Raw genomic sequence first — 14,992 nt, 5'->3', positions numbered from 1 at the left:
CAAATTTTAAAATTACAGTGTCAAATAAAGTTTGTACATGGTGATAGTTAATTGTGAAAATTTCCAATTGTGCAACTTTTTGAGAAGAAATGAACCACAAAACTACTGGGATCATCTAAAGGAACTTTCGGTTCTAAGTGCATCAGATAAAACTGTTCAAGATTTAAAAAATCATTTAAGGTTTTAATTTAAAAAGAAATTATTGATACACTTGATTTTTTTCTGTCGATAAAAAGTAGGTGAGCTTTTCTTTGAGATGTACACAAAAGATATGGCGACAAAATGTGTATTTAGCAATTTGAAATGTGCATTTAACTTCTAGATCTATGCATAATATCTGAGTTTAACCTGAAAGTTTATGCAAAAACATCTACAAAACGAAACGTTAAAAATTTTGTAATAACAAATGAAGCAAAAAGGCAAAAACATAACAAATGACTGCTGAAAGTCAACTATCACATAAATCTGCAGTCCTTAAAATAAAAAGAGAAAAACGAAAAATACACATAGGGTAACGGTACCAGTAGCAGACAAGGGTCCAGTAACAGACTCATCAGTTTGGGTTTAAATAATAAGCATTTTAGGCGCGAAAACTGATGTTCCTGTGACCCATTAATATGGTGCAACCATTTAGTGGTAGCAGAGGGAATTTGATTAGTCAGTTGGTATTTCCAAGGCAGTGGTGGAACGTTAGATGAGATGTAGTTGCACGAGAGTAAAATACTGTTCCCCCCTTTAATTTTTCACTTAATATTAAGAAACGCTTTCTATAAAAATGCTCGCTTTAGATAACATATCTAAGCAGTTTAAAAATTAAGTAAGGAAAAATTTGGACCATCGTTCTGGTAACCCTGGTGATTTGTTCTTTTGTGATGTCAGCAGCGAAAGTGAAAACGGACACCCACAGGAATACTTTTAAGATTGTTTTTTAAAGAGAGAAAATAAGTCAAAATTAAGAAAAGAAAAGTAACCCACCCCATGTTTTCAACCATGCTCTTTAAAAAAAATATTTTTGAAAAATGAAAAAAAAAAGTTGAATTTTTAAAATAAGGAAATTGACTAATCGAATGATTTCGTAGTGTTGCTTTGTAGAAAAACACCAAATCTATCCTCAGCTTTCTTCCCATGCTCAAAAAGCCTGTTTCGCCACGTGTTGTAATTTTCGATTCTGTTTCCCCAGTTGCTTTTGCTTTGCATGTGCTTATGTGTCCTGACCTTTGTGCTTTTCATGTATTCGCAGGGACTGCGTGCTATGACCGCTTGACTGTCCGTGGGTGATGTGCCTGACCTGTCCGGAGCATAACCCCGACCAGTTGGGCTTCTTCATCCTGTAACCATTTGCATGTAATTCTAACGCTCTCTCTTCTTTCCCTCATATATACATTCCATACTACCCCCTGGTTTTAAACGTTGTGTGTCATAATAAAGATTTTATTGTTTTTATTGGCTAGCTGCTTTATTTTCATGCTTAGCATACAAACGAAAAAAAATCGCAAAACAATTTTATCATTCCATCATGTAGGGCAGTGGTATTCATCCTTATTTTAATAATGAGCTATACTTTAATTATGGAAGGACTTGATATCATTAAAATAATAGATTAATTGCATTCATTCAATATTATTAAAATAATATTGAATCATGATTAAAATATGATTAATACAGTGAAATCAGTGTATAACAATACTCTCTATAACGACAACCCTGTCTGTAACGATATTTTATTTGGCCCCAGCAAAATGTCAGCATAAATGATCAAACTGTATATTATGATAACCTGTTTATAACAATATTTTTTTAGGTCCCAAAAGTATCGTTGTGGACAGGTTTTTACTGTATAATAATATTCATAATTAAAATAATATTGGATCATGATGAAAATGATGAAGGGCTTTGAAGTAGTATAGCGTTGATTAAATTATATACATACTTTTAATTTAAAAGGAGACAATGTAGGGGGAGACTGGGGGATACTTGATCCCTAGGAATGCATGATCCCACAGCCAAAAATGTACCAAAATCATTAAGTAGAGATTTGAAACCTGACAATTATATTAAAGTTATACTTGTACATAAAAAACTGGCAACATTTTTTTTTTTCAGCCATTTTGTTTTTAGCTCAAGAAATAATTGTCTGAAAGTCTCAAGGTCAACTTTTTTTTTAGGAAAGCAACCTGAAGTTTACATTATCCGTTATATACAACTTTAAAAAAATACCGAAGTGTAATGTTAAAGTATAGACAGTCTTTAATAATTGAGACATTTTTCGTAAATTGCCCCTGATTGTTAATAATAGAACAAGTATGTTTGTAAAAAATTGCATATATTGATACGTGATCCCTTCGTTTCGAGAGATACATGATCCCAGGGATCAAATCTCCACATGACAATGTAAACACAATGAAAACAATATAACTGTTGTTTACTTAGTTGACATTAACTTTAAACATTCAAAACCACGTTAACATAATAAAATTTATCATAGTATGAGTGATAGATTTAAGCAATCACTGCAGTAAATATGCTAAACAATGAAAATATTAGTTCGCATATGAATTATGTTTTGATTAGCCAAATGAGCTGGGAATAAATTGAAATAGATGTCAAATCTTTGTTTGAAGGAAAAAAATTATTTTGCTATGTAGTTAGATTTACAACAAAAAAACCTGAGTTGCCCATTATGTTAGACCCAAGTAGTGCGGATAGAATGCAAAGTTGGATTTTCTAGAGTTTTGAAATAAGTTATCTAAAATGAAAAGGTAATATGCTTAATCAATCTATTTTTCCTGAAAAATTGACAAAATGTGTTAAGGCTGCACATATCCGGTTGGGTTGAGCGGAACTTTAAGAACTACAACAAACGAATTGTTTGCATTTGACTTATCAGATTTTTAAAACATATGCTAGGCTTTCTTTTTCTTTTCTATAAGTACACTCATACTTACATTTTTTCTTCCCTCTTTTTAAAAATTAATTCAATTGACAAAACTCTTAATTTTATTAAGAGAAGAATTTATTAAGACAAGAAGCAAATAAGTTGATTTTTGTGCTTGTCATCCATTTTTTTTTTTAATTTCTTGTAATTTTAGCTTCATTACCGCTATTTTAAATTTTTTTTTTAGTTTCATTTACAAAATATATTGTTCACAACTGTATTGGAGAATAAGTAACTGATCAAAAGCATCCTAAGTTCATTAAAGTTGTGTACATTTTAAAAAAAATGTCCTAGCGGAATTTAAAACAATAACATTTTGTGTTCACATTATTATAATCTAATAAAGAAAATTAGAAATAATGTTATTTTTTACAAACATTATGTAGAAAACGAAAATCCATAAATAAATTGTTTAATCCAATGAAAAGTCTATGTATTTTCTCAGTGGGATCAAGTATCCCCGATGAAGGGATCATGTATCCCTTGATGTGGGACGATACATGATCCCTTATGAAATTATTGAAAAATAATATTTTACCAAAACTATTTTTTTAATTTCAACTAAAAAAATACTGTCAGAAAGAGGAAAAAATTACCTTTGTTTACGTACTTTAAAAAAATTGATATCTTGTAGCAGAGAAAAAAAAATTGAAAACTAAAGTGGGGATCAAGTATCCTCAGTCTCCCCCTAAAGTTTAAAATTAGTGTTCAATTATTTTAAACAATTACAGTGAAAATCGAAACACAACACAATTTAATGTTATTGATAGCAAAATATGATTAGATATAAAAAAAGAAAGAATACTAAAACTTGTTATAAAAACTCGAGACAAAATTAAAAATTATCAAAATGATGATTTGTTCAATGAGAAATCTGACATGCTTTCTTTTAGAATCTGTCAACATTAAACTTTTATGTGCGATGAAGCAATTCGAATTCACGAAATTAAACTTTTTTTACTATACAAAATGCATAAAAATCCAATAGTCAAAAGCTTTTAAATTTTTTTGTGATGCTATGAAGTACAGGGGGGATAATTTTTAAGCACTTAGAAATTTAAGTTTCTGCCTTAATTTTGCATTACTCACATTAAGATATTTGTTATTGGCCCCATTTCTTACGTGGCTCAAAGATATCCTAAATGACAGGGAAGCTCTTGAACTAGGTTAATAATTCAGTTTTAAAGGGAGTTGGTACCTTAAAGCCTTAAGAAAAAAGTTTATTTTTTCCTAGTGTTTAAAGATTCAAAACATTTACTCAAGAGCTTTCAAGTGACACAGAATTCACGTTTCTATGTAGAATTAAAGCTTAATTTAAATATTAATGGGGCAGGAATGTGCTAAAATGTAAGTACAATTTTACTTTCAAACGCGATATTCGCCAACCGCCAATGTTAAAAATGCATGTTCCTTTTTATTGAAAACTACTTTTTATTTCAAATTTTCACCACATTTTACTTATACGTTCATAATTATATTGAAGTAAAACTTTTATAATAGGACTCACACTTTTTTTCTAAACAGCTGTTTTTATGGTCAAAAACAGGATTTTTTTCATTTAAAAAATGGTTCCTGGATAAAATTTAATACATTATGAAATAAACAGTATTTCTTTGAAACTGCACCTCAGTAGACTCTTATATATCTCTTGAAGACACTGAAATTGGTAAGTTTCTGTCATTAAAATTTTTTGAGAAAAGGTACATAAAATTTAGCAATTTATTTTTTTCTCGTATACAGGGAACCCACTTCCCTTTTATGAATTTAAAATTATATTTGCTTAACTTTTGATAACTATACAACGCTAGGAGAGTTTTTGATCCTCTTTTATAGCAACAAAAGAAATAAATAAACTATTAATATTTGTGGTGCAGTTTAAAATAGTGATATTGAGGCTCAAAGTTACTCTGAATAACTAACACACACCCACAGAGAGAGAGAGAGAAGAAAAACAAGTGGCATTTTTACACTTTTCAAACTCATTTTTACATTTTTCTTAGCATAATGTTCTCCATATTAAATGCTATTAAGTTTATTTTTTATTTACTTATTTTTTCAAGCTGAAAAACACGATATACGCATCACATAAAGTGAAATACAATCAAAATTTATTACTAGGATAGCTTTTCAATCTATTCTATTTTCCGTTTTATCCAAAAGTACTTTCACTTCGTCGTAACTAATGCTTAAACTATAACTTAATTTTAAAAAGTAATTTATTTTGCAAATAAATATGTGAATAAAATGGGTTGCACAGCAAGAATTTTCCAGTTGAAAACATTTGAAAATGCAACTGATTATGACTACATATAGCCGATAATGTTTTTCAAGTTTAGCGATACTATAATTTTCTTCAACTATCAGTAAATGCAACACTTCATAATTAATTAAGCGTAATGGCTAGAGGCTTATTCCTAAAATCTATTTAAAAACATGTTGAGAATTTCTTAATGAAAAAAGTTATGTTCTTAAATTAACAACTTGTATGAACTTAGGAATTACTTTGCATAGTAAGTATTTCGAACATTATTAAAATTTCAATCATGCAGTGGTTAGATGTCTTAACTAATCTTTTTTTTTTCTTAAATGACGTTCTGTCGTTTATGGCGTTGTTTTTCTGTCATACACAAACGTGCTGCGTAAGTTTTTTTTTTTTTTTTTTTTTTGTCCTGTCAGAATGTAGCCGAGTTTTGGCTACAATTTGGCTGGGTTTTCGAGTGCCGTGTCCTTGAGACTGCATTTAACTTCTGTTGAACATTATAGGAAACACATTAAAAGCGTGGCAACTATGATTGCTTTAAAAATACAAGATATGAAGGAGCCGCAGGAAAAACCTTACATTTTTAAAAACACTATCAGAATTTAGATTTGTTGTGTCTTCATACTTACAGCTTAGCATTGAAATGATCATAAAAGTAAAAATAATTTCTCCTTAAGACTGGCCCGTAAATAAAGGCACCCTTTAGGAGAGAAGAGGGGGCGGAGTTTTTTTAATTGTAACAGTTCGTGACAAGGCTGAAGGGAGGTGGTTTCAAAAAGCGTAACATCACATATTTTGGTTGAAATGAAAGCGTTTTCTTAGAACAATATATTTTTGAATTATAAAATGTATCATGTGACAAAGGGAGGGAGTGTCACACTTTGTGACAAAGGGAGATGGGCCAAATGTGCTGTAAAAAAGTGTGACATTTTTCATGGATAGTTTCTTTACTCTTTACCTCGTAGCATAAAGCCTTAGAAAAACCACGTGGGAAAACTTTGCCTAATATGATATTTTTGGCATATTTAATTTAAAAACTGCAAAAGTTCAACGCTGTACTCTGATGGCAAAGTTATAGTACAAGTTTTCTACTTTTTATTTTACAAAATGAGTTAAGTAGTTGAAATTTGATACAATCCCAAAAAGTTTTGTTTCTGAAATGATTAAAATAAGTTTGAACTGAAGTTTTCTCGTTTTCTTTCGTTGAAAAATATTGCACACAGCTCCATTATAAACTGGTGATGCGTTTTTTTTTTCGTTTTTTTTTTTTTTTTTTTTTTTTTTTTAAATTCTGAGAAGAAAATCGCAAGACTTCATTCAAACTATGAAAGATTCCATTCAGTAGTTTTCCTTTTACACCCAAACTTTATTTATAACTACCTGTATTTTAAGAAACGTTTTACATTTTTAGAAAAGGAGTGTATATCCAGAACACAAGCTATGAAATAAAAAGAAGCTTAAAAAAAAAGCCAAGTCAAAAATACGAAGAATTAAGAACCATAATATGACCTATATAAACAACGCTGTAAGAGTTTAAAAATCTGTATTACATAAGCGTATACATGAATTTATGAGCTTTTAATAAAATCAGAATTAAGTTTAAAATGCATCGTAAACAATGCAATAAAGGTTATTTTAATGTATAACGACAAAATTTTTATCTCAGTACAATTTGCATTCTAAGCACATATTATGCAGTCATAATGTTTTATAAGTATAATAATATACACTTAAGTTTTTTAGCATCCTCAAAACTCCCTTCAAAACATACCATGCAAAGATAACTACAGTATTAATACGTATCCATTAAGCCATTACTTATCATTAAACAAAAATTGAAGCCACTTTCGTTCGACCAACTTAAGTAAATTACTGATCTAATGAAGCGAACTAAAATACTCACATTTAAAACTGTACAGCTGTAAAACGTCTTAAACTTTTTGTTTTTGTCTAAAAAATAAGCTAAGTATGAAAAAAAAGGTAATAATCTCAAAGTGCATGGTGGTTTTCAAAAGAAAGCAACGCATGAAATGTTTTGAATGTAATGGTAATAACTAATGGTAATTACTCATTCAAATTTAAAATATCCTTAAAACGTTTGAGAAACATCTTAGAAATTAAAAAGCTCACTTGAAGTATGAAAATTGCTCAAGGAATGAAATACATGCCTAAAAAAATAAATATGTTTCCTAAAGTTGCCAGAGAGTAAAACGAATTTATACATTTCCCTTTCTTTCAAGTTTGAAACATATGTTTAATGTTTTAAAAGAAAAAAATAAAGACAAAACTTGAAAAAGAAGAGCAAATTTATAGGTACAAAACAGGTTATGTTCTTGAATTCTAATAACTTTTAAATTTATATTCCATAAAGATACCGAAAACAAAACTGTGTGGTACTATTAACAGATTTTGTCGTTTTTAATGACATTTTTAAAGGTAAAGGTTTTAAATAATTTTTCACACAATATGGAAATATTTCGCAGACTTTTTTTTTTTTTGCAAGACAAGTCGCAATTAACGGGAAAAAACGATCAATTGTATTTTCTCTCCTGGAGATATTGGTGCCGAAATTGATTTAACTTTAACACTGTCTAAGGTCTACCTATGGACCAATTTCGTTTGAATTCGTATTTTATTTCTTGAGATATAGCAGTCACACGTAACGAGGAAAAACGTTCGATTGCTCAACCTTCTCTCCCACAGCTCCCCTTTGAGCTATTGCTGTCAAAATTAAATCATTTCATGTAACCTCTAACTCAGAACCAATTTCCAACTGAATCCACCCATTTCTTCCTGAGCTACAGTATTCACGTTTTACGAAGAAAACGTTCAATTGCTTCACCTCCAACCCCCCTTTTTTTTTGTTATTAGCGTCCAAAACTAATATGTGTCAATTCACATGGGGTACAGAGCAACAGTAGGACATCCTACTATTGCTTTGAAGCAACGATCTATGTACGAAATTTCGTTCAGGTAATAATTTTTACACTAAAGCGGCTGCAAAAACAGATCACGCACACACAGACATTTTCCGAAACCTCAAAACGTGTAAATCCTACGAAAGTAGAAAAAAAATTCACGAATTTAATACTTTCTTCTACATTTTAGATATAGAAGAAAGTAATCATGATGTACTTTATTTGATGGAAAATTTAGGCAATGCGCTCAGTTTTAAAAAAAGATTTTTTTTTTTTGCAGATGTTTATTGCTATTGAAATATGTTGTACGGTATATGGGTATGGTTCTTAAGCACATAAAATTCTATTAATTTAGAATCATTGCGTTTGGAAACAAACTTGCCCCTACGAAAATTATGCAACAAGTTAAAATAAACACAAAAGACTTAGAAATATTATGGGAAAAAACCGGGTGAAAAAAAAACAGAAACGTTCGAAGCACAAGCGAATAAATGATTTTAAAAAATACTATTTATGAGTCAAGGTTTCCAGGCTAGAAGACACTTCACATGTGGAAAATGTAAGTAATTTTAACAAATAACTTTTTAATAAGAGTCGCTGTATAGGCAAAATAAAAGCAAATTTTTAGTTCAAAGAAATTAGTTCCTTCAAACCATCATTGTCTTCTGCTCCAACTAAAAAAATTAAAATTTTTACTTTAACTCCAAATCCTTTGCAATTCTATAATGTTTCGGTACTGAATATACTGTTAATATTTTATACAATATGCTCATAACCGCATTAAAAATATTTTTAAAAAAAACTATGCATTTCCAGTGAAATTTGGATTTTTGTTGGGTAAGTTTGTTGGGTAAAAAGTGCTAAAAGTCGCACAAAACATTCTAATTAATTTATCTAAAATCAGTGTCTGACGTGAACATGGTCAGGAAAAACTGCTACTGTTTCCCAAATTTTCTGTTTTTTGGCCTTTCCATTGTCCTGGTGATACACAATGAAAATTACAAACAAATTATTGCATGTGTAGATTAGTTCGAGATCAGTTTTGCAAAACGTACTAAAAATCCCATGCAACATTAAATAACTTCTTTTAAAGTACATTCATCGAAAAGCGGGCTCTAAAGCACACATCATAGGCAAAAAGTAAGTCTGTAGACATAATTTCATGTTTCTTAGCCTTACCGTTTTCCTGGCATACAAACAAACACACAAATATCTATTTTTATTCGATGCACAGGTTTATTGATCAATTTGGATGAGATATCACTGCATGTAAAACACAGTTGAACAGTTTAAAAATGATTTAAAAACCAAACGATTAGTACGCCCTCACTTTCATACAGAAAACTTTACGTTTCTCATCATGATTGGCTCTTATCACTCTATGATAAGAATAAAAAGATTAAATACATAATTACGTTTCAGTTGTCACTTTGGACTGAAGGACAAAGCTCTTCTGTCAATATGAGATTAGAAACGTGAATTGCCGTATTTAAAATCCCCCACAACTTGACAGCTATTGACGTTTCGGCCTGATGAAACTGAATGGCGTAGTTCAGTGTTAGATTTGTGCACACAACAAAATCTTCAAGATGTATATCGAGACTGATAAAACTTAAATTTGCTGCATTTAGAAAGGAAATTAAAAAAAAAAAAAGAATCGTTTATATATTTAGAGAAAAATTGGCTTCAGTCCTGAAAATGAATTTATTAAAAAGGAAAAAAAAAATCCTTTAAAATACGTGAATATCCTAATCTCAAGGGAAATTCTAAATAATTCAGAAATTGCGACTTTAAAATAAATTATAAAATCCTGTTTGGAAAACAAAGATAGGTGTTCCAGAAGTTCCTGCCATTATTATTATAGATGAAACGACAGGAACAGTAGAAATTATAGAAGGTTATGAAAGCAGCTTCCTGAAAAAAAATATGGGAATAAGCAGCTCGAAACAGTTAGGAAAATAGTTACTATTTCTAACTGCTAATAGTCGATCAGGGGCAAGTATTTGATTAATGTAAAAATTCTGAAATTTAAACTTCCCATAGTTAAAAAAAGTCCAACTTAGTCCTAAAAAATGTCTAAAATTTCAAAGTGTAGAAAAAAAGTTAGAACAAGATAGGTTTCTAGCATAAGATAAAAGTGACTGTGTTTTTGCTTTGAACTTCTAGGGAGACCTGTTGTAAATGTTTTTTTTCTCTTTTACTTAAAAAAAAATAAATAAATTCCGCACAAATTAACAATGTTGTAAGATTCCGGGTTATTGTGTCGTGGTCTGAGTGTTGTTACTCCAAACGTAACGGCCGCATCTGCGGCGGCCATCTTCAGTGTTAACGTGGTCGAAGCTTTCAGGGAAGCGACTTCCTAACCCACTGATGCAAATATTGAAGTGTTGTTACTATTTATGTGGGAAAAGCTAGCTCTCCCTTCGTTTTGGGCCAGGATTGGCAGATGAACGTTCGTTCTTGTTTCTGATTGGTTGAAACTTGAGCTGTCTTCATTCTGGTTCGGGATTGACTGCTGGACGTCCGTCGCTGTTTCTGGTTGGCTAAAAGTATCTCTCGGAATAATCCGTCTAAGTGTAGCATGCCATAGTTTGTTGATCTTTATTCTTTCTTCCTTTTTGTTAGAATTGTTGGGATGTTTGGAAATTTCGAACATCCCAACTCTTGCTTCTCTTTAATAGTGGGTAAGTCCTTGAAAGTATTTTGGGTTTTTTTTTAATTTAATGGCATGGGTGCCATCACTAAAAGCGTGTTCCGCGACTGCTGATATCTCAGTGTGGCCCAAACGGCAATTTCATTGGTGTCCTATTATTCTTGTATTAACGCTCCTTTTTGTTGTTCCAATGTAGGCCGATTCGCAGGAACATGGGATCTTGTAAACTCCTGCAGCGGACAAAGGGTCCCTCGCCCCTTTCACTGATCATAATAAGTCGCTGACTCGAAGGGAAGGCTTGAACACAGACTCGATGTTGTGTTTCAGCAGCAGTCTTTCAATTCTGTCGGTGACGTCCTCAATGTAGGGGAAATAGACTGTAGATTTGACCGGTTCTTCTTCAGGTGGTTGTCTTTCCACCTTGGGGTGGAAAGCTTTTTTAATTTCTTGCTTCGAAAAGCTGTTGGCTTGGAAGACATTTGTGAGGTGGGAAAATTCCTTCTCAATAGCAATTGATTCGCAGATTTTGTTAGCCCTGACGAAAAAAGTTTTCAGGCCACCCCTCTTCTGTCGCGGATGGTGATTGGAGTCCTTGTGCATATAGTGATCCGTATTAGTCCAATCATATTATACAAAAAAAAAAAAAAAAAGGGGGGGGGGGTTAAAATCGCAAAACGCAATGTAGTTCTGATTTTTTGATATGTTGTTTGGGTCAGTTAGGGTAGTGAAAATCTAAGTTTGCAGTTTTCAAAAACCTGTGCTCGCAAAAACTGCGAAATTTTCAGACTTTAGTTCTTCCTTTATAACTCCTAAACTATCCAAATTTTGATGCTAAATGTAATACCCGTTTTAAAGCACATTAAATTTTGAACAATTTAAACTCAGATAGCGTTCTGTACGATCAATAGTTTAGGAGATATCGTACTTTAAACATTGGCTATTTTTGGTGCAAAATAAAAAAAAATGCTTTGATCATATTTCACACCCATTATGGACATAAATTCCCAATCTAATTGAAAAACCTGGATATGCTGTTACAGTACATTTAATTGGCTTTCATTTAAGCCAAAAACGAAGTCTGTAGATTCAATAGTCATGTAAATAGTATCACCCTTTTGAAATCATTCTGTTTTTTTCTTTTGTCCATATCTCTCTTATTCTAATGGGAAGTGTTTTGTACTGAAAATCTTTTGTTCAAAAATATTATCTACTCAAAATCAAACTCGGTAGATAACTTTCCAGTCGAAAAACGAAATACGGCCGAAAATTCATCAATATGAAAGGCATAGATAAGTAGGGGAAGGAATGTTTGTCTAACCTGCATAGACTGTCAACTATTGGCTTATTTATTTTTTTTTTATAACCGCCCTGTTTTGCTAGCTCACATAACTTATATAAACACTCATTAGAGTCTTTCTATATCATTCTTTGCCCCTTTTTTAGAATAAGATCTTCCATATTGTCTTGAAAAGTGTTTTGTCTCATTTCTTCAAATATCAAATTTTCCGATCATTTGTTTGCTTTGCGATTGTAAAAGAACTATTGAATCTACAGACTTCGTTTTTGGCTTAAATGGAAGCCAATTAAACGTGCTGTAACAATATATCCAGGTTTTTTCAATTAGAGTGGGAATTCATGTCCGTATTGATCGTGGAATGTGATCGAAGCATATTTTTTTTTTTTTCGCCAAAAGTGGCCAATGTTTGAAGTACGATATCTCCTAAACTATTGGTCTCCTAAACAGAACGCCATTCGAGCTTAAATTATTCAAAATTTAATGTGCTTTAAACCGGGTATTCACATTTAGTATTAAAAGTTGGATTGTTTAAAAGTTCAAGAAAAACTAAAAAAAGTCCGAAAATTTCGCAGGTTTTAGCGAATTACGCAGCTTGCACAGGTTTTTGAAAACTGCAAACTTAGATTTTCACTACCCTAACTGACCCAAACAGCATTTTAAAAAATCAGAACTACATCACATTTTGCGATTTTAATGTCTAATATGACTGGACTATATGTGTAGGCTAACGATAAATGCAACGGCCAAGGGTTCCGTCAACTCTATGGTTGACCATAACTTCCAGGAAAGGCAACTTCCCGTCATTTTCAGTTTCCATCGTAAATTGGATATTTTCATGTTGGCTGTTTATATGAGCCAAAAATAGATGAAGTTCGTCTTTTCCATGCTTCCATATCACGAAGGTGTCGTCAACGTATCTGAGCCATCAAGTAGGTTGTTTTTCTACGGTTCTGAAATCAGCGACTTCAAATTTCTCCATATAAAAATTGGCAATAACAAAACTCAATGGACTCCCCATGACCACACCGTTCTTTTGCTACGAAATTATGAAAGTTATTAGTTGCTACCGTACGCAGATGCGCAGTGAGAATGTAATTGCTTTTTAAATGTTCATATTTAATCAAATTTTCAATGTCTTAATTTCAAATTTCAGTTTAATTTTTCTCTTTCACAGTGTCAAGTTTTCAAAAAGTTTGTAAAGGTTTACTGAAAATTCAGTGTGTTATGTGCCAACAACTTGAGGAGGAAATTAATATTTTTGAAAGAAATGCTTACATATCTTCGTAAATACACGTAAATTTTTTTCGAAAATCTATAGAATAATGCATAAACTAAATGGTGAACCTTGCAACTTTTAACAGCGAGGGGTAATCAACCCCGTCTCTCAATTTTTTGTACACCCATTACCTGGTACAATGCATACCTGATTGAATTTTTACTAAAAAGTGGGAACTGCATATGACAAAAGTTGCAGCGCAATTGAGGCAGTGAGAAGAAAAAGGGATGTAAGTGGCAAAATTAAAGATTTGGAGACAACCAGTACACATGGTAGGTGATCCTCTCCTCTGACTTGAGGCAAGAGATTGTACTAGTAGCCCTGGTAGTTGCTGCAATACAGCATGATTTAGAAAAAAAAAATCAATGAAAGTCTACCTAGGATGTTATCTTTAAGCGCGTTTTAATCAAAACTTGAAAAAGTCCATTTACATCCCTTTGCTTCTCACTGCCTCAATTGGTCTAGTATTCGCTAGAAATTCGAAAAAATGTGAATTCTGGAAAGTGTTTGAATACTTTTGGTTATATCGTCAAAATGTATTTAAAATTCGCTTTCTTTTCAGGATTTGGAAAGAGAAAGTCCTAGACCCACCTCGGCACTAAGCTCGCAGGTCAGTATGAAACGTCATTACAATTTTGAATGAAGCGATACGTAGCGAACAAGGCCGTATCCAGAAATTTTTTTCGGGAGGGGCCCGGATTAGCACATTGCCCTAACACACACACACACACATATAGTATACATAGACACACCAAACTCATAAAAATGTTAACATAGAAGACTTTTTGTCTCACTTTTTAATGATTCCACATTTTGGACTGTTGTTATTTTATTTTGTTTTCTTATTATTTTTCTTATTCACCTTGTAGTGTTAAGGATAGCAGGAGAGTGTCCCCTTAAGTCGGACGTAAAACATCCATAATTTCAGGGGGTCCGGGAGTTTTTCCCCCGAGAAATTTTTGAAAAAAAAATCTATATTTTGAGGCCTTATATTAGGTAATTGAGACTACAAAAATATGAAAAAAAAAAAAAGGCAAACAAAGTCTTTCAAAAGTCTTTCACTAACCCTACTCCCATTTTTTTTCATTTAATGCCCTACAGTATGAAAATTCTACAAAATAGTTTAAAAGAAATGGTGTAGACATTCAGAAAATAAGAACAGAAGAGTAATATTCTGGCCATTTGGACAATTCATACTTTATTTTCTTGATAAGATACAAAATTGAAGAACTTTTCAAGGAATTTCAAAAACTTAAATAATTTTCAAAGACTCTCGAACAGTTGAAATTATTTGAAGCTCTTTATTTACACTTTTCAGAAGTTGATTGTACAGTCTTAGAAAATGATTATAACTTTGTAAGACACACCCGTTTTAAGTTAAAAAATAAATGCAACGAAATATTTCTTGAAATAAACTTTTTTTTTTCAATCACAAGTAGTGCAGAAAATGAAAGAGAGTAGAGTAAGTGTTATTTTTTTTTTCTCATACTTAAGGTATTAACAGTATGCAGTAGAGGTAAGAAAAAAAAACAAGCAATAACAAAAGATCTTCAATGATACTGAATTCGGCATTAAATAAATGCAAGACATGAAACATATCAGTCACAAAAATGATCTTGAAAATTATGCTACAAAAACGCGAGAATCGTGATT

General features: G+C 31.6%; 1 protein-coding gene across 2 annotated transcripts in view; it reads left to right on the top strand.

Annotated features, from left to right (window-relative positions):
- The window catches only part of LOC129221409 (restin homolog), a 126,491-nt gene that overhangs the window by 44,541 nt on the left and 66,958 nt on the right, over nucleotides 1-14,992 (top strand). For both annotated transcript variants that reach the window (XM_054855890.1, XM_054855889.1), the window contains exon 4: nucleotides 13,902-13,949. In XM_054855890.1, the coding sequence (XP_054711865.1) occupies nucleotides 13,902-13,949 (48 nt within the window). The remainder of the gene's footprint in view (nucleotides 1-13,901; nucleotides 13,950-14,992) is intronic.

This window comes from Uloborus diversus, chromosome 4 (genome assembly GCF_026930045.1).
Source record: "Uloborus diversus isolate 005 chromosome 4, Udiv.v.3.1, whole genome shotgun sequence".
Classification (NCBI taxonomy): Eukaryota; Metazoa; Arthropoda; class Arachnida; order Araneae; family Uloboridae; genus Uloborus; species Uloborus diversus.
The sequence above is the reverse complement of the archived record's forward strand: the minus strand, read 5'-3'. Positions and strand labels throughout refer to the sequence as shown.